Source organism: Drosophila obscura, unplaced genomic scaffold, assembly GCF_018151105.1.
Source record: "Drosophila obscura isolate BZ-5 IFL unplaced genomic scaffold, ASM1815110v1 contig_137, whole genome shotgun sequence".
In the NCBI taxonomy this organism is placed as follows: domain Eukaryota; kingdom Metazoa; phylum Arthropoda; class Insecta; order Diptera; family Drosophilidae; genus Drosophila; species Drosophila obscura.
The window spans coordinates 231,060-251,226 of record NW_024542721.1 but is presented as its reverse complement, the minus strand read 5'-3'; the positions used below and the strand labels follow the sequence as shown (position 1 = coordinate 251,226).

The window sequence follows — 20,167 nt, the reverse complement described above, 5'->3', positions numbered from 1 at the left end:
CTATTTTAAATGCAAGCATAAATTCGACTTGTAGAATTAATCATCGTTTAATGTTATCTTCATAAAATTCTATGGAGAAACGGCTGGAGTAACGTTCCAAACCGTAAAATATGATTTTCGGAGGGCTTGTCCACCAATTTCAGATCAGTCGTTTCTTCATTGAATTTAATGAATAATGCTTCAAACGACGCCCAATTGGTGCATTAATATACACGAAAAAAAATAAATTTTTTAAAAAGAAGGAACAGTGTGAGTCGCTTCTTTGAACGCGACTCTACTTTTATAAAAGTTTTGTTCGAAGCTTAAAAAAAAGTTAAATTTTTGTCGAGCATTGTAATATTTCGAAAAGTAAAGCCAGAAAAAGATTTTAATTTTGTTAAATGTAAAATTAAGTTTTTTGAACACATAAAATAAAAATAAAGAATAAATAAAAGAATTATTTTTACCTCATTACCTAATACCAATATTATTAATCCATAATTAGTAACCCTCTTAATGATAAAGTATCTGACTTTAGTTGGGGCCCCAATTTTTTTTTTGGCACCGGGCCCCTTTCCCTCCTAGCTACGCCACTGGGATTATGTGGTGGTCTCTTGAATGCGGAACGCGGGTCAAGTGTGTATTATTTTTGCCTGATTTATTTCGACCAAGGACCAACTTACAAGCAGCACGAATGAACATAAACATTAACTGGAGATTTTAGTGGGAGAAATAATTATTCAAAATTAAAATTAGAATAAAAGTAAGTAATCTTACTCACGCTGTGCCGTTTAAGAAAATATTATTTCTGTACGAATTTAAACGGGGGGTTTTTCTTTTTTTGGTGAATTCAAGTTTAAAATCCTAATAAATATATTTATGGCATTTATTTTTGTATGGTACAGCACACCAAAGCGCCATCAAAGGGAACAACAAATCAAAGGTTTCCTGCATTTCTGATGCACAACATTCCGGATAAATTCGCGTATGTGCTCCGTACGGTTGCTTCTTCAATGTGGGTCAAGTTTTTTGTTATTTTCACCTCATTTATTTTGCACTTTTTCGATGTACAACGACCACACCACTAACCAAAAGTGACGGAACGGAAATTCGTGTAATACGTACAAATACGTATGCGATTCGATTCGGGGTAAAATTGCCACAAAAATACATGCATGCCACTTGATAAATTTTCAAACTCGCCAACGGTCCCGATGTCCGATGCCTGATTGAATCGAGGCAATTGCTTACAGCTTCAGCGCAACAAGAACGGAAATAATTCCAAAAAAACATTTTTTAAATGCATTTAAGAGTAGGGTATGGTAAGGTATGCCTGACTCTGTGATACCCTTATGGATGTATATTCAATGTATCTGTTTGTCTTTAATTTTTTATTCATTAAATAACAAACTGCACACTGTGCGAAAAAGTCATCGAGAATATACCCCCTCCGAAAATCGTAAATGCAAAAGGAATTCACAGAATTCCATTCAATGTAATTGCATTATGCATCTGAAGCTCACTGAGTGACTGCAGTGTGTGTGTGTGTGTGTGACCTCTAGTGAGGCGATGTGATGGTGTTTCGAGTGCGTTTCGGTATGTGCCTGATGATGTGATTTAAATATTGGATTTAATGAGCCCCGCAGTATCCACATTGAGTTGTGGATACCCACTGCGCACATGCAGAACAAATATGAGAGGATTTCATTCAAAGGATTTTTGAGTCCGCAAAGCGTTTAAAAGTTGATTAAAGTATTTATTAAAATAATTCAATTTCAAGATTGCAATTCAAACACTGTGTACGTGCAGGGGCATGGTTTATATGATTCGATTAACTAATTTTCCGTTTATTTGGGGGCTAAATAATGTACACATCCTCCCAGTGAATAGCTACGCTTCAGCGACACTTTTATCCTATCAATCCACTTACGAGACTGGTACATATATGTATACATACATATGTATCATGGATCCGCACATCCCATGAACGCTGGTATATCCATGTATCATCCAACTGCCGGATCTGCATGAGATTCCGCTGCAGGCCTTAAATGACTGCTGGCGGATGGGAATGAAAATGGAAATCCAATTTCTATGGTGAATGCAATCAATTATAAATTTCTAAAAGCCAACAGCAAATGCAGCCAGGACACCGACACTGACACAACACATCTGTGGCATTTGGCATGTGGCAGGTGGCTGGGCAGGCTGTGTTCGTTGTTCATTGCATTCGTTTTTGGATTTTACAAATTTAATTGCATTTGTTTATACGAGTACGAACGAACAAAAGTGTACGTGTATGGAAAATGAGTTTAGCAGAAACAGAGTGGCCGGCCAGCTGCACAAATGGAGTCGCTCACTTGAACGTACGGGAACCACTCGTAATCATATTTGTATAGCTTCCATCCCACCTTTCCCGCGCTTCTCTCCTCTCTCTCTTAGAGTACCCATTTTCCCCAGACTATTTGTGGTTTTTCGATAGATTTCTGTCCGATTTTGTTCTACGATTATTCAAACAGACTAACCAAACACAGACCACCCCACCCCCACCCCGAATTGCACTGGACTGGCAATGACACGTCTCGTAGATGTTTTTATTTTCATATTTTCTGAGCTGGCGAGTATTTAAATTTACCCCCATGAGGTACACCACAAATGCAACTTCCCAATTTTATCTGCAGGGATGATAGAAACTCTTCGAGCTAATGATTATTCGATTGTCGTCTTGACTGCACTCAATTCGACTGATTTGCAAGTTGAATAAATGTAACAGATCCCACAACTTGCTTTAAAAGCGGTTTATTTGATATATTAAAACTTACCATCTGGCCGAGTAATGCGTGTGGAATTAAATCACCCGAACCGAACATCTTTCATAAAAGACAAACATGTGGTCGAGGAAGGTTATGTTTTTGAGGAGGAGACGAAAAAACCACAGAATAAATGGCGGAAGATAACCAATTAAATGAGGATACCATACAGAACATACCTGGATATACATATAATACAAAGATTTTCATTAGATAATATCTAATTAGAAAATCAAAAATTGAAATTTAATTTAAGTAAACTACATAAGTGATTTTTTTTTACACGACCTTTTCAGAGCTGCACAGTCCACAGCGCAATTGCTACACACCGCCGCCAGCACCGATGCACGGACAACCAACCCCACCGACAGCGGCATCCTCCTCTGGAGCCACTCCAGCTCCTCCTGTTTCTGGAATCACAGTGCCGCTGCAGTAGCAGCAGCAGCTGCGGCGGCAGCGGCGGCCACCTCCAACCAGTCATTGTCTTCGGCCGAACAATCAACGATGTCCCGGATCAAAGGCCAGAACCTGGGCCTCATCTGCGTGGTCTGCGGCGACACCAGCTCGGGGAAGCACTACGGATTCCTGGCCTGCACTGGCTGCTCCGGTTTTTTTAAGCGCAGTGTTAGAAGGAAGCTCATTTTCACTAATATAATCAAGAAATGAAAAGCAAACATATATTTATATCGTGTCGTTTTGTTTTTTAGCTGCAAGGCTAAGCTTTCAGCTTATCCTCATTTAATTGGTGATCTTCCGCCCTTTTTTTAATTTTGTTAAAGTCTAATACGCGTTCGGAAAGACAGAGAAGTGAAATTTGTTTTTCAGCTGAAAGGCTGAGCCATCCAGAACATATCTGGATATACTTATAATACAAAGATTTTCACTAGATAATATCGAATAAGAAAATGAAAAGCAAACAGATATTGATATCGTGTCGTTTTCGGAAAGAACGAGAAGAGAAATTTGTTTTTTAGCTGCAAGGTTAAACTTTCAGCTTATCCTCATTTAATTGGTTATCGTCCGCCCTTTTTTTAATTTTTTTAAAGACCAATACGCGTTCGGAAAGATAGAGAAGTGAAATTTGTTTTTCAGCTGAAAGGCTGAGCCATCCAGAACATATCTGGATATACATATAATACAAAGATTTTCACTAGATAATATCGAATAATAAAATGAAAAGCAAACATTTATTGATATCGTGTCGTTTTCGGAAAGAACGAGAAGAGAAATTTGTTTTTTAGCTGCAAGGCTAAGCTTTCAGCTTATCCTCATTTAATTGGTTATCTTCCGCCCTTTTTTTTAACTTTGTTAAAGTCTAATACGCGTTCGGAAAGACAGAGAAGTGAAATTTGTTTTTCAGCTGAAAGGCTGAGCCATCCAGAACATATCTGGATATACATATTATACAAAGATTTTCACTAGATAATATCGAATAAGAAAATGAAAATCAAACATATATTGATATCGTGTCGTTTTCGGAAAGAACGAGAAGAGAAATTTGTTTTTTAGCTGCAAGGCTAAACTTTCAGCTTATCCTCATTTAATTGGTTATCGTCCGCCCTTTTTTTAATTTTTTTAAAGTCTAATACGCGTTCGGAAAGACAGAGAAGTGAAATTTGTTTTTCAGCTGAAAGGCTGAGCCATCCAGAACATATCTGGATATACATATAATACAAAGATTTTCACTAGATAATATCGAATAATAAAATGAAAAGCAAACATTTATTGATATCGTGTCGTTTTCGGAAAGAACGAGAAGAGAAATTTGTTTTTTAGCTGCAAGGCTAAGCTTTCAGCTTATCCTCATTTAATTGGTTATCTTCCGCCCTTTTTTTTAACTTTGTTAAAGTCTAATACGCGTTCGGAAAGACAGAGAAGTGAAATTTGTTTTTCAGCTGAAAGGCTGAGCCATCCAGAACATATCTGGATATACATATTATACAAAGATTTTCACTAGATAATATCGAATAAGAAAATGAAAATCAAACATATATTGATATCGTGTCGTTTTCGGAAAGAACGAGAAGGGAAGTTTTTTTTTTTTAGCTGCAAGGCTAAGCTTTCAGCTTATCCTCATTTAATTGGTTATTTTGAGCTGCAAGGCTAAGCTTTCAGCTTAGCTTATCCTCATTTAATTGGTGATCTTCCGCCCTTTTTTAAATTTTGTTAAAGTCTAATACGCGTTCGGAAAGACAGAGAAGTGAAATTTGTTTTTCAGCTGAAAGGCTGAGCCATCCAGAACATATCTGGATACACATATAATACAAAGATTTTCACTAGATAATATCGAATAAGAAAATGAAAAGCAAACATATATTGATTTCGTGTCGTTTTCGAAAAGAACGAGAAGAGAAATTTGTTTTTTAGCTGCAAGAATAAGCTTTCAGCTTATCCTCATTTAATTGGTTATCTGCCGCCCTTTTTTTAAATTTTGTTTAAGTCTAATACGCGTTCGGAAAGATAGAGAAGTGAAATTGGTTTTTCAGCTGAAAGGCTGAGCCATCCAGAACATATCTGGATATACATATAATACAAAGAATTTCACTAGATAATATCGAATAAAAAAATGAAAAGCAAACATATATTGATTTCGTGTCGTTTTCGAAAAGAACGAGAAGAGAAATTTGTTTTTTAGCTGCAAGAATAAGCTTTCAGCTTATCCTCATTTAATTGGTTATCTGCCGCCCTTTTTTTAAATTTTGTTAAAGTCTAATACGCGTTCGGAAAGATAGAGAAGTGAAATTTGTTTTTCAGCTGAAAGGCTGAGCCATCCAGAACATATCTGGATACACATATAATAAAAAGATTTCCACTAGATAATATCGAATAAGAAAATGAAAAGCAAACATTTATTGATATCGTGTCGTTTTCGGAAAGAACGAGAAGAGAAATTTGTTTTTTAGCTGCAAGGCTTAGCTTTCAGCTTATCCTCATTTAATTGGTTATCTTCCGCCTTTTTTTAACTTTGTTAAAGTCTAATACGCGTTCGGAAAGACAGAGAAGTGAAATTTGTTTTTCAGCTGAAAGGCTGAGCCATCCAGAACATATCTGGATATACATATTATACAAAGATTTTCACTAGATAATATCGAATAAGAAAATGAAAATCAAACATATATTGACATCGTGTCGTTTTCGGAAAGAACGAGAAGGGAAGTTTTTTTTTTTAGCTGCAAGGCTTAGCTTTCAGCTTATCCTCATTTAATTGGTTATTTTGAGCTGCAAGGCTAAGCTTTCAGCTTAGCTTATCCTCATTTAATTGGTGATCTTCCGCCCTTTTTTTAATTTTGTTAAAGTCTAATACGCGTTCGGAAAGACAGAGAAGTGAAATTTGTTTTTCAGCTGAAAGGCTGAGCCATCCAGAACATATCTGGATATACTTATATCCAGCTTGCAGCTCAAAATAACCAATTTAATGAGGATAAGCTGAAAGCTTAGCCTTGCAGCTAAAAAAAAAAAACTTCCCTTCTCGTTCTTTCCGAAAACGACACGATATCAATATATGTTTGATTTTCATTTTCTTATTCGATATTATCTAGTGAAAATCTTTGTATAATATGTATATCCAGATATGTTCTATGGTCAGCCTTTCAGCTGAAAAACAATTTCACTTCTCTATCTTTCCGAACGCGTATTAGACTTTAACAAAATTAAAAAAGGGCGGACTATAACCAATTAAATGAGGTAAGCTGAAAGCTTAGCTTGCAGCTAAAAAACAAATTTCTTTTCGGTTCTTTCCGAAACGATACGTATCAATAAATGTTTGCTTTTCATTTTATTATTCGATATTATCTAGTGAAAATCTTTGTATTATATGTATATCCAGATATGTTCTGGATGGCTCAGCCTTTAGCTGAAAAACAAATTTCACTTCTCTATCTTTCCGAACGCGTATTGGTCTTTAAAAAAATTAAAAAAAGGGCGGACGATAACCAATTAAATGAGGATAAGCTGAAAGTTTAACCTTGAGCTAAAAAACAAATTTCTCTTCTCGTTCTTTCCGAAAACGACACGATATCAATATCTGTTTGCTTTTCATTTTCTTATTCGATATTATCTAGTGAAAATCTTTGTATTATAAGTATATCCAGATATGTTCTGGATGGCTCAGCCTTTCAGCTGAAAAACAAATTTCACTTCTCTGTCTTTCCGAACGCGTATTAGACTTTAACAAAATTAAAAAAAGGGCGGAAGATCACCAATTAAATGAGGATAAGCTGAAAGCTTAGCCTTGCAGCTAAAAAACAAAACGACACGATATAAATATATGTTTGCTTTTCATTTTCTTATTCGATATTATCTAGTGAAAATGAGCTTCCTTCTAACACTGCGCTTAAAAAAACCGGAGCAGCCAGTGCAGGCCAGGAATCCGTAGTGCTTCCCCGAGCTGGTGTCGCCGCAGACCACGCAGATGAGGCCCAGGTTCTGGCCTTTGATCCGGGACATCGTTGATTGTTCGGCCGAAGACAATGACTGGTTGGAGGTGGCCGCCGCTGCCGCCGCAGCTGCTGCTGCTACTGCAGCGGCACTGTGATTCCAGAAACAGGAGGAGCTGGAGTGGCTCCAGAGGAGGATGCCGCTGTCGGTGGGGTTGGTTGTCCGTGCATCGGTGCTGGCGGCGGTGTGTAGCAATTGCGCTGTGGACTGTGCAGCTCTGAAAAGGTCGTGTAAAAAAAAATCACTTATGTAGTTTACTTAAATTAAATTTCAATTTTTGATTTTCTAATTAGATATTATCTAATGAAAATCTTTGTATTATATGTATATCCAGGTATGTTCTGTATGGTATCCTCATTTAATTGGTTATCTTCCGCCATTTATTCTGTGGTTTTTTTCGTCTCCTCCTCAAAAACATAACCTTCCTCGACCACATGTTTGTCTTTTATGAAAGATGTTCGGTTCGGGTGATTTAATTCCACACGCATTACTCGGCCAGATGGTAAGTTTTAATATATCAAATAAACCGCTTTTAAAGCAAGTTGTGGGATCTGTTACATTTATTCAACTTGCAAATCAGTCGAATTGAGTGCAGTCAAGACGACAATCGAATAATCATTAGCTCGAAGAGTTTCTATCTCCATCTGCAGATAAAATATGGAAGTTGCATTTGCGGTGTACCTCATGGGGGTAATTTTAAATACTCGCCAGCTCAGAAAATATGAAAATAAAAACATCTACGAGACGTGTCATTGCCAGTCCAGTGCAATTCGGGGTGGGGTGGGGTGGGGTGGTCTGTGTTTGGTTAGTCTGTTTGAATAATCGTAGAACAAAATCGGACAGAAATCTATCGAAAAACCACAAATAGTCTGGGGAAAATGGGTACTCTAAGAGAGAGAGAGAGAGAGAGAGACGCGGGAAAGGTGGGATGGAAGCTATACAAATATGATTACGAGTGCTCCCGTACGTTCAATTGTTCTGTAGAGACGACTCCATTTGTGCAGCTGGCCGGCCACTCTGTTTCTGCTAAACTCATTTTCCATACACGTACACTTTTGTTCGTTCGTACTCGTATAAACAAATGCAATTAAATTTGTAAAATCCAAAAACGAATGCAATGAACAACGAACACAGCCTGCCCAGCCACCTGCCACATGCCAAATGCCACAGATGTGTTGTGTCAGTGTCCGTGTCCTGGCTGCATTTGCTGTTGGCTTTTAGAAATTTATAATTGATTGCATTCACCATAGAAATTGGATTTCCATTTTCATTCCCAATCTCCGCCAGCAGTCATTTAAGGCCTGCAGCGGAATCTCATGCAGATCCGGCAGTTGGATGATACATGGATATACCAGCGTTCATGGGATGTGCGGATCCATGATACATATGTATGTATACATATATGTACCAGTCTCGTACAGTGGACATAGGATAAGAGTGTCGCTGAAGCGTAGCTATTCACTGGGAGGATGTGTACATTATTTAGCCCCCAAATAAACGGAAAATTAGTTAATCGAATCATATAAACCATGCCCCTGCACGTACACAGTGTTTGAATTGCAATCTTGAAATTGAATTATTTTAATAAATACTTTAATCAACTTTTAAACGCTTTGCGGACTCAAAAATCCTTTGAATGAAATCCTCTCATATTTGTTCTGCATCGCTGCGCAGTGTATCCACAACTCAATGTGGATACTGCGGGGCTCATTAAATCCAATATTTAAATCACATCATCAGGCACATACCGAAACGCACTCGAAACACCATCACATCGCCTCACTAGAGGTCACACACACACACACACACTGCAGTCACTCAGTGAGCTTCAGATGCATAATGCAATTGCATTGAATGGAATTCTGTGAATTCCTTTTGCATTTTGATACTCGTAGTGAGGTGCGGTATATTCTCGATGACTTTTTCGCACAGTGTGCAGTTTGTTATTTTATGAATACAAAATTAAAGACAAACAGATACATTGAATATACATCCATAAGGGTATCAGAGAACAGAGACAGAGAAGTGAAATTTGTTTTTCAGCTGAAAGGCTGAGCCATCCAGAACATATCTGGATACACATATAATACAAAGATTTTCACTAGATAATATCGAATAAGAAAATGAAAAGCAAACATTTATTGATATCGTGTCGTTTTCGGAAAGAACGAGAAGAGAAATTTGTTTTTTAGCTGCAAGAATAAGCTTTCAGCTTATCCTCATTTAATTGGTTATCTGCCGCCCTTTTTTTAAATTTTGTTTAAGTCTAATACGCGTTCGGAAAGATAGAGAAGTGAAATTGGTTTTTCAGCTGAAAGGCTGAGCCATCCAGAACATATCTGGATATACTTATAATACAAAGATTTTCACTAGATAATATCGAATAAGAAAATGAAAAGCAAACAGATATTGATATCGTGTCGTTTTCGGAAAGAACGAGAAGAGAAATTTGTTTTTTAGCTGCAAGGTTAAACTTTCAGCTTATCCTCATTTAATTGGTTATCGTCCGCCCTTTTTTTAATTTTTTTAAAGACCAATACGCGTTCGGAAAGATAGAGAAGTGAAATTTGTTTTTCAGCTGAAAGGCTGAGCCATCCAGAACATATCTGGATACACATATAATAAAAAGATTTTCACTAGATAATATCGAATAAGAAAATGAAAAGCAAACATTTATTGATATCGTGTCGTTTTCGGAAAGAACGAGAAGAGAAATTTGTTTTTTAGCTGCAAGGCTTAGCTTTCAGCTTATCCTCATTTAATTGGTTATCTTCCGCCCTTTTTTTAACTTTGTTAAAGTCTAATACGCGTTCGGAAAGACAGAGAAGTGAAATTTGTTTTTCAGCTGAAAGGCTGAGCCATCCAGAACATATCTGGATATACATATTATACAAAGATTTTCACTAGATAATATCGAATAAGAAAATGAAAATCAAACATATATTGACATCGTGTCGTTTTCGGAAAGAACGAGAAGGGAAGTTTTTTTTTTTTAGCTGCAAGGCTTAGCTTTCAGCTTATCCTCATTTAATTGGTTATTTTGAGCTGCAAGGCTAAGCTTTCAGCTTAGCTTATCCTCATTTAATTGGTGATCTTCCGCCCTTTTTTTAATTTTGTTAAAGTCTAATACGCGTTCGGAAAGACAGAGAAGTGAAATTTGTTTTTCAGCTGAAAGGCTGAGCCATCCAGAACATATCTGGATATACTTATAATACAAAGATTTTCACTAGATAATATCGAATAAGAAAATGAAAAGCAAACATATATTGATTTCGTGTCGTTTTCGAAAAGAACGAGAAGAGAAATTTGTTTTTTAGCTGCAAGGCTAAGCTTTCAGCTTATCCTCATTTAATTGGTTACACTACTCGACAAAACCGAACTTTTTTTCCCCTCAAGGATCCAAACCGACTTTTTCTGATAGATATGGGGCTTTAAAATTTTTTAAAGAATTATGGTTTTTTTTCTATGGCAGAACTTTTTTTTGAAGAATTTTTGAAGTCTGGTATTTTTTTTTTAAGCTTTTTTCAGAGGTAGCGATAGTTTTTTTCACATAACTTTAATATCTTACGTCTGGTTGTCAAGCACTTAGCTATTTTGAAAAGATAATTGACGCAGCTAGAAGTTGATGCCAAACACTTTGTGATTTCAGCTTACCGTCTGGGAAATATAAAGCATTGAAATGCAAAAATGATGATTTTTGTGGGTATTTTTTACGAAATTTTGACTTTAAAAACTCAGGAAAAGTCGAAAAAAAATTATATCTTGTGTCCTCTATTTTTTTGTGTATAGGTGCGTTAATTTGGCGTCGTTTAAGGTATCGCTCATTAAGAGACTTTGGAGCTAAAATTCGTTAACCAAACCTAAAAAATGGAAAAAATGAACAAAAAATACCTTTTTGAAGGCGGCGGGCCCAACTGCCAATTGGGAACAAAGGAACGCGATCAGGTACCAAATGTACAACCCTTGCTCGTTTGCTTTGTTCCCAATTGGCAGTTCTTTACAATAGCAAAGTTCTTTACAACCAGACGTAAGATACTAGAGTTATGTGAAAAAAACAAGCGTTACCTCTGAAAAAAGCTTTAAAAAAAAATACCAGTTTTCAAAAATTCTTTAAAAAAAAGTTCTGCCATAGAAAAAAAAAAAATATCATCAAACCATTTCTAAGCCCCAAATCTTTAAGAAAAAGTTCGTTTTGTTCCTTGAGGAAAAATCGTGTTGACTAGTGTTATCTGCCGCCCTGTTTTTAAATTTTGTTAAAGTCTAATACGCGTTCGGAAAGATAGATAAGTGAAATTGGTTTTTCAGCTGAAAGGCTGAGCCATCCAGAACATATCTGGATATACATATAATACAAAGAATTTCACTAGATAATATCGAATAAGAAAATGAAAAGCAAACATTTATTTATATCGTGTCGTTTTCGGAAAGAACGAGAAGAGAAATTTGTTTTTTATCTGCAAGGCTAAGCTTTCAGCTTATCCTCATTTAATTGGTTATCGTCCGCCCTTTTTTTAAATTTTGTTAAAGTCTAATACGCGTTCGGAAAGATAGAGAAGTGAAATTTGTTTTTCAGCTGAAAGGCTGAGCCATCCAAAACATATCTGGATATACATATAATACAAAGATTTTCACTAGATAATATCGAATAAGAAAATGAAAAGCAAACATATATTGATATCGTGTCGTTTTCGGAAAGAACGAGAAGAGAAGTTTTTTTTTTTAGCTGCAAGGCTAAGCTTTCAGCTTATCCTCATTTAATTGGTGATCTTCCGCCCTTTTTTTTAATTTTGTTGAAGTCTAACACGCGTTCGGAAAGACAGAGAAGTGAAATTTGTTTTTCAGCTGAAAGGCTGAGCCATCCAGAACATATCTGGATATATATATAATGAGTGTGAGAAGGAAGCTCATTGACCGGTAGGTAGCCAGCACCAAAGTCCAAAATCCGCCCATTCGCATAAAAAGTTGCAAAAGGTGCGGACTGACACAGAGGAGAAATTTTTTTTTCAGATGAAAAATTATTAGGAAATAAGAAATATTTAAATATTTACTCGTGATAAGTATTTGATTTTTCATATTTCACAGCGGCACAAAGCAGCAAAGAGTATAAGAAAAAAACAAAACATATTCTATATTCCGTTCTCCGTCTTCTTTCTCGCATCAAACAAGGCGTCAAAGCGCGTTCAGCTCTCTTGAGCCGCGTCATAACTCATGAGTCAGCGCATCTCCATGTTATGCGTGTTAACCGGTGCTCCCTAGTGATGATGGAATTTTAGAGGCAATACAAGCAAAAAATAGCTAAAACTGAATAAAAAGCTAAGCAAAAATTTGGTGAAGACGAAATGCACCCCATAAAAATACATGTTCAGCACTCTTCCTACATGGAACATTTTAAGACCAACATACTATTTCAAATACATAGGAGTTAAACTGAACAAAAGACTAAGTCTTCAAAGTAAAAATAACTAACGCCGGAAATCCATTTGGGGCACTACCTAAAGTGCAGCGATTAGCTGCAGATTGCCTTAGACTGGAGGCTGGAATGCTATCCAGATTAATTTTAAGAGGACAGCCACAGCTGTTTATTTTGTTTTATTTTTATTTTCCCACTTTCACAATTTTGGTTCTATAAACTTTTTTTTGTGCTCAGTCTGAATTCAGACTGCGAAAACCCCTGAAAACTCTTATATTATGTAATCGATCATACTAGAGGCGATTCATCTAGCGAAGAACGAAAATTCATCTACTAGCGACGATTAGATTTGTATTCGAATCCATCAATATTTTGGAGCAATTTGCCTCACCCCAAAAAAAAACCACATGGAGCGGGGAAACGAGATTGAAATTTAAAATTACGCTGGTAGTGCATTATCCCTAGATAAGGAAATCGACAATCGTGAATACAGACTTTTCGAAAATCCAAACTGTATGAGTCATTGCTAGAAATCATAGAATATTTCGATTTTGAAGGGCAAACGGAACTGTGGCAGGCAACCAGCCCCATATCCCACCTAAATATGGTGGTGCGCCAATTCTGGCATTGCAAGATTCAGCGAGTCTTGTGTGGGGAAAATGCAGCCAAGCCTCAAGCGATCTCTGATTGGCGCTCGCTGTCATAGAACTCATCAGCTCCAGGTCGACTCTCTTTCTTACTTATAAATAAAGAAATGTGTCCCATATATACTAACAAGATATTGGACAATTTTCTGTAAGAAAATTATAGAAATGCTCTCGAAGAGACAATTCGCTCAACCAAATAAATGGGTCTGGGAACGGAACGGAAAAATGTTTTCCGTCCGCTGTGCCTTTTATAGCCTGGGTCTTGGGAAAGCATTCATGCTCTCTCTCTAGCAGACAACACCAGTGGTGCCACTTTAGCTTATTTATGGGATTACATATTTTTTAATGAAAGAGCTTAAACAATTTTCAAATAGCCGTTATAAGTTATTATATTATTAAATTATGATGTTTCATGTTGGACTTAGTTCGTAAAAATTTTTACCATGCGTGTTTGAAATTTGTATTTTTGTGCCGTGTTGGTTCCCATCCACTGCAATCCATGCTCATCTCTAGAAGCCGGTAGCACCAAGAAACGAATACAAGCAAAAAAAAAATAAAAAATGGCGGTAGGCTAAAGGCCTACCGTGTTTGTTTTCGTGTCACGTGAGTAGCTGGGCACCGCATGATTTTCAAAAATTTGGATTTTGTCCTTGGGCGTTAGTGGACATTTGCACAAGAAACAGAAGATTAGCTTTTCCGTCCTAACCGATCTTAACGTATGTTAATGGCTTACTCTAACACTCTAATGTTCTAAAGAGTATGAGTATGCATATATATAATTAGGAATTTTATGTTTCAATGGATTGGTTTTTTTTAAATCCAGAAATAACATAACTTTCAAAGTAGATATAGTGCCATTAGCTGCTGGAATAAAATTTGTCCTGCATTCCGAGCTGCGAAAATATGGCAAAAATATAACTACAGAGAAACTAGCTAAATGGGCAACACTGACCAGATGACATTGACTGTGGAAAAAGCTTTTTTATTTTTTACTTTTAAATGAAATCGTACACTGATATGTATAATCAGAATCAGTCGTAAACGAACCGCGCACCGAGAATGGCACTTAAGTTCGCAGCTAACTTGAATTTCCTCTTCACCGAGAAGGCGACCACAATTGCGGAACGCATTCAGCTGGCCCACCAGAGCGGATTTCGGGCTGTGGAGTCCCCCATCCCGAGGGTGAGACTCGGGACGTTGTGTCGGCAATCCGTGAGACCGGAATTGTGGTCAGCCTGGTCAATCTGGCCTTTGATAAGACCAGCGATCAGCTGCGGTTTGGCTCAACGAGCGTTCCCGGGGCGGAGGGACTGTTCCAGAAGCAGCTGAACGAGACGATTGACTTTGCCAAGGATGTGAACTGTAAAAAGATCCACCTGACCTCTGGACTGCTCACCAAGGGCCAGGAGACTGACTACAAAAAAACATACACATCGAATCTGAAGATCGCGGCTGATAGCCTCAGGGCGAACCAGATGATCGGCGTGATAGAGCCAATTAACAAGTATGCCGTACCCGGCTATTTCATGAACTCGTATGTGACGGCAGCGGGCGTGCTTACTAATGGGGGCCGACAACATTAAGCTGCTTGCCGACCTCTATCACCTCCAGCACATCCACGGCAATGTGACAAAGACGCTGGAGGAGTACAAGAGTCAGATTGGTCACTTCCAGATTGCCCAGGTACCCCATCGACACGAACCGGACACTGCCGGCGAACTCAACTACGACTACGTGTTCAAGCGGCTGCGTGAATTCGGCTACGATGGCTGGATTGGCTGTGAATACAAGCCAAAGACAACGACGGTCGAGGGCCTCAGTTGGATCAGCAAACTCGGTCACAGCTTGTAAATTGAATTGTATTCTGGCATTTTAATACATTTTTTTATACATATATACATACATAAAACATGAAAGTTGCTCAAATGAATGTCAAAGAGAGGTCATGGAGTTGACCTACAGCATTTGCTGTAGTACCCACAACTAACATGCACAACGATTAGATAAGATTAGATAGCAAAGAGATACTCGCAGACTAAGCAATAACAGCCAGTCGCAAGAAGATTCTCTGGGACTTCTTCCTTCGCTCAATGACCGCCATCAATCATCAGCGTGGCTGTCGTCGTTGCTGTTTTTCTTTAGAACATGCCTGGCATACTCCGCTATGTGAAGGACACCCAGGTCCGGCGAGGCGATGTGTAGATTGTTGCCATTGCAGTACTCGGTGTTGATGTGCGGATTGTGCAGCTCCGTGATGAGCGTTGAACATGCCGTTGATGAATCGCCCGTGGACTTGAGCATTTTCTACAAATGGATAATGGATGAAATAAGCTTAGAGTGCGGATGGGGGAGTGGGTGGAGTATTGCGAGCGGTACACCTACCATCCAGAACTCATTTCCCGGCAGGCATTGCCGTCCCAGGCATAGGAGACCACCAACAGCATATTAGCGTGCTCCGGAGTGGACAGCTTCTCGGCTGGATTTCGTTTGGAGATGTGCACACGAATGCCGTCCGCTGGATGGTCGTCGGTCTTGATGATGGCGCCATTGTGCAATCCGCCGCAATTGGTGAGGCTGAACCAAGGAGAAGTGCACCACACCGATGTGGGTGAAACGCTTGCCCAGCTCGCGGAGGCGCTGCTCGAAGGTCTCCAGAAAGATGCGCTCCTGCTGCTGGGCCACTTTCCAGCACCCCGAACCGAAACCAACGACATGAATGTAGGCCTGCTTGCCGGCCTCTCGAGCACGTGCCTGGGCCTCCAGCAGCAGCATGTCAAAGCTTATGGCATAGCGCCGCTTCATCACCAGATTGTCGAAGATGTCCTGCTTGTTCCTCGAGACGCAAAGCGCCGATTGTCAATGCTGACATCGGCGTACAGACAGTCTCGCGTCTCGTAGAAGTTTCGCCAGAGGCGGCAATACCTCGGCCTGGTTTGAGGTCGGCACATCCAGGTCCATGCCATAGCCATTCTCTGGCGTGTTCTGTGTGCGCGCGATGACAATGTCCTGGAACTCCATCAGATTGCGGCGCGATAGCCGGGCCCCAATGAGACCCATAATGACACCTTCGGGCTCCAATGCCCGACGATCTTGGGTAACCCGACCACAATTGGCCCGCTCACCTTCGTTGATGAACTCCGTGTGCGAGCTGACCGACAGCAGGGCGGACAGCTTGACGTCATCGTAGCTGAGAACGTGTTCCAAGACAAGCGGAGCCTTCTCCTCTGCGCTGCCGATGGGCTCAAAGCCGCTAGCTCCACTCTCGCCAGTCAGCAGCAAGAACTTATCGTTGCGAGCAAAGAAGCTGGCACAACGCTTCTCCAGCAGCCGCTGCACGAATCCGCAGAGGGAGAGCTGCTGGTAGACAGGTCGCTGCACAGAGTTTCCTAGCATAGAGGCGACAGATTTAACAACGTGAGGCATTGGGAGCGCTTGCAACATGCTTACCCCATTGACACTTGTGCTCTAGATCTGCAGATGGAATCCCAAAGTGCGCTCATGTCTCACCGGATAGACGGAGGAGATTTGGCTGGCAATGCGTGCATGTCGTGCCGTCGGCTGTCTATTAACCCGCACACTCTCAACGCCAAACTATACAGGGTACACGGGGGATTAGAATTGAGTATGCAAAACGTAAGTGCCAGCAACATACCGGAAGGGGAAATTCTCTGGATCTGTTTATAAAGTCATCTATATCAACGGGTCCGCCAACGGGTTTCTTCAAATCTCGGCATTTCTCAAGCAGCTTTCGACCGAACTTAGTCAGCGTTTGGGAATCGCCCGCAACAGTTGGCCAAACCTTGTCAACGTCGGCTCCAAAGCTGGACATGGCAATGTGACAAATGGATCTATTTCACTTTCCCACTTAAACGTAAACGCAGGCGCTTGGTGGCACAACAATTTCACAATTGCATCTAATTGTCTGGTGCAAGGCATTTTATATGGAACTTGGAACGAGAAAAATAACCGGAACATCGGCTTTTTACCGACAAAGTATCGATGTGTAACTATTGATATGTATGGTTGTACCACAAATAAGTCGTTGATATGTAACACACGTGTAGTTACTGTGTAGCTACCGTCACTAACCATACAGTATACATGGTTGTATACATGTATACATACATACAGCTACCGTGTAGTTACCACGTAAAAATCGGACATTTTTGTTGACCCGTCAGTATATTTACGGTATAATATGTAAAGGAGAGAGTAATTTCGGTATATTTTTGATGGTCAGACGGGTATTTTTTTTATCTTTATCGTCACCGGTCATACTGTTGACAACTCGTTGCTGACAAAATAGAGCTGTGAAACGATTGATAATTAAGTCATCGATAGTTTTGAATGTTTTGAAAAAAAAATCGATACTATCGTAACAGTATCGGGCGAAAATAATAATTATAAACCATGGAAACCTTTTAGAAACTTGTCCATTGTAAAAATTAGATTCCACCTGTCGATTTGTTTACAAATTTGTCTTTGTATTTTATAGCAGCCAATCCAAACATATCAAAAGCGCAACGACTGTTGCTCGACTCTATCATGATAGTCTTAAAACCATCGATAGTAGAGGCTAGCAGCAAAATATCGATACTATCGATAGTGCCCTCTTTGGTTTGACAACTCGTTGCTGACAAAAAGTTAATGTTCATTTTTTTTACAAGAACGTGAGTGCGAGTTCCCACAGCCAAACAACAATAAAAGGATTGTTGAGATTGCTCCGCGCAACTGTAAGTGCTACTTGCAAAACGTATTATGATCAAGTATATATGGGAAAGGTCGAGGATGCACGGTTGTGGCCCGCGCGCGGCAAAAATGCCAATGACAAGCCACACACACAACGAAACGCACAGACGCACATACACACGACACTCATACACTCTTGGCGCATGCAAAAACCGAAATACAAACAATTAAAAGACTAACTTGAAAATGTATTAATATTCTATTGCATTTAACAGCCCCGGAAAGAGAGCGCCATAACCCAGGGACGCCTGTGCCTGTGCCGTGACTGATACCACTCATTCCCGCAGACGCCGACGCCAACCCCCCCAACGGCAGCAAAATGTCGGACTACAGCGACTTGGACCGCCAAATTGAGCAACTGAAACGCTGTGAAATCATCAAAGAGAATGAGGTGAAGGGCTTGTGCGCCAAGGCTCGCGAAATTCTCGTTGAGGAGGGTAACGTACAGCGTGTGGACTCCCCAGTGACGGTGTGCGGTGACATACACGGCCAGTTCTACGATTTGAAGGAGCTGTTCAAGGTGGGCGGCGATGTGCCCGAGAAGAACTACCTATTCATGGGTGACTTTGTGGACCGTGGGTACTACAGCGTTGAAACATTCCTGCTCCTGCTGGCCCTTAAAGTGCGCTATCCGGATCGCATCACATTGATACGCGGCAATCACGAATCTCGCCAGATCACCCAGGTGTATGGCTTCTACGATGAGTGTCTTCGCAAATATGGCTCCACAGCCGTGTGGCGCTACTGCACGGAGATCTTTGACTACCTCAGCCTGTCGGCCATCATTGACGGCAAGATATTCTGCGTCCACGGCGGACTCTCGCCCTCCATTCAGTATTTGGATCAGATCCGTAGCATCGATCGCAAGCAGGAGGTACCCCACGACGGGCCCATGTGCGATCTGCTATGGAGCGATCCCGAAGATCAAACCGGCTGGGGTGTATCACCACGCGGTGCCGGCTACCTCTTCGGCTCGGATGTTGTCTCGCAGTTTAACAGGACCAACGAGATCGATATGATATGTAGGGCCCATCAGCTGGTCATGGAGGGGTTCAAATGGCATTTCAATGAAACCGTTTTGACCGTGTGGTCGGCGCCAAACTATTGCTACCGGTATGTCATGTCATGTCCATCCATTCTGCTACTCTGAATCAATCTGATCGAATTCTTTTTCCCACCCTCGCTTGGCAGTTGCGGCAATGTGGCTGCCATTTTGGAACTGAACGAGTACCTGCATCGTGACTTTGTCATATTCGAGGCGGCACCACAGGAGAGCCGGGGCATACCATCAAAGAAGCCCCAGGCTGACTATTTTCTCTAAGACTACAACCACAGCCACCGCCACAGCTACAGCACAGCCACTAACACTACCACGTCAGAGCAGTAGCACCGGCAAGTGCCAAGGACTTGCCTGACTACTCCGAACTTGATCCTCGACGTCCATGTCGCACCGTTGGACGTTTTGTGTGTACGTGTGTGTGTGTGTGTGGACTGGAACACCTCGATTTTGTTAGCCGGAAAACAACAACAAGAAAACTAATGAAAATGTACTGCCTGCCTTCCCAAGCAACAACAAACGTGAAAAGCAATTGCGAAATGCAAAAGAAAATCATTTTTAGATTAAATTTAGCTAAGGAGAACATCCCAGTCGGGGAGAAGCCCTCATCTGCATCCACATTCGCCTCCGCACGTCCCTGTTCTGCTTTGGCAGCTGAAAAGAAAAACCCCCTCCTTCCAAATATAAATTAAGCTCTTTTCTATTTTGGATTTTTTTTTGTATGCTCCAACATTTACGCCTCCCATCATCGTTTTCCATGTTTTTTCTTTAACAATGATCGTGTGCGTGGATGTCAGTTGGTGTGCGTGTGTGCGTGTATCTGTGTGAGTGCGTGGTCCTAGAGACCAATAGAGAAGACCCTGGAACGCGTATAGATTTTGCGCATTATATTAAGCTAATACTTAATACAAAACTAGACAAGCCCGGCCCCCAGCTCTTGTGAATTCGCTTGTTGAAAGCAGCAGCAGAAACAGCAGCAGCAGCATCATCATCGCTCGCTCTCGTCGTCGCTGTCTTCAGAAAGCGAATTCGCCAGGATAGGCTGGCAGGCAGCGTACTATAAAAAAAAACCCATATA

The 20,167-nt window shown here is 40.2% G+C and overlaps 4 protein-coding genes across 4 annotated transcripts; 3 read left to right on the top strand and 1 right to left on the bottom strand.

The window, feature by feature from the left end:
* The first annotated feature begins 1,047 nt into the window (after positions 1-1,047).
* On the top strand, positions 1,048-3,455 carry LOC121405049 (photoreceptor-specific nuclear receptor-like). The gene is made up of 2 exons (XM_041595603.1): positions 1,048-1,129; positions 3,086-3,455. Exons 1-2 carry the CDS (start codon positions 1,113-1,115, stop codon positions 3,453-3,455), a joined length of 387 nt encoding a protein of 128 aa, XP_041451537.1. The 5' UTR covers positions 1,048-1,112.
* A 10,838-nt stretch (positions 3,456-14,293) lies between these two features.
* LOC111077422 (putative hydroxypyruvate isomerase) lies at positions 14,294-15,199 on the top strand. The gene is given in 3 exon segments (XM_022371698.2): positions 14,294-14,448; positions 14,451-14,844; positions 14,846-15,199. Coding segments are annotated over 3 exon segments (789 nt in total). The 5' UTR covers positions 14,294-14,342; the 3' UTR covers positions 15,135-15,199.
* On the bottom strand, positions 15,125-17,272 carry LOC111077421. Its single transcript, XM_022371697.2, is given in 9 exon segments — positions 15,125-15,587; positions 15,666-15,691; positions 15,694-15,865; positions 15,867-16,123; positions 16,126-16,205; positions 16,207-16,669; positions 16,731-16,754; positions 16,757-16,874; positions 16,936-17,272. Coding segments are annotated over 9 exon segments (1,521 nt in total). The 5' UTR covers positions 17,113-17,272; the 3' UTR covers positions 15,125-15,383.
* A 614-nt stretch (positions 17,273-17,886) lies between these two features.
* On the top strand, positions 17,887-19,792 carry LOC111077404 (serine/threonine-protein phosphatase 4 catalytic subunit). The gene is made up of 3 exons (XM_022371675.2): positions 17,887-18,016; positions 18,248-19,145; positions 19,224-19,792. Exons 2-3 carry the CDS (start codon positions 18,352-18,354, stop codon positions 19,351-19,353), a joined length of 924 nt encoding a protein of 307 aa, XP_022227367.1. The 5' UTR covers positions 17,887-18,016; positions 18,248-18,351; the 3' UTR covers positions 19,354-19,792.
* Positions 19,793-20,167: the final 375 nt, after the last annotated feature.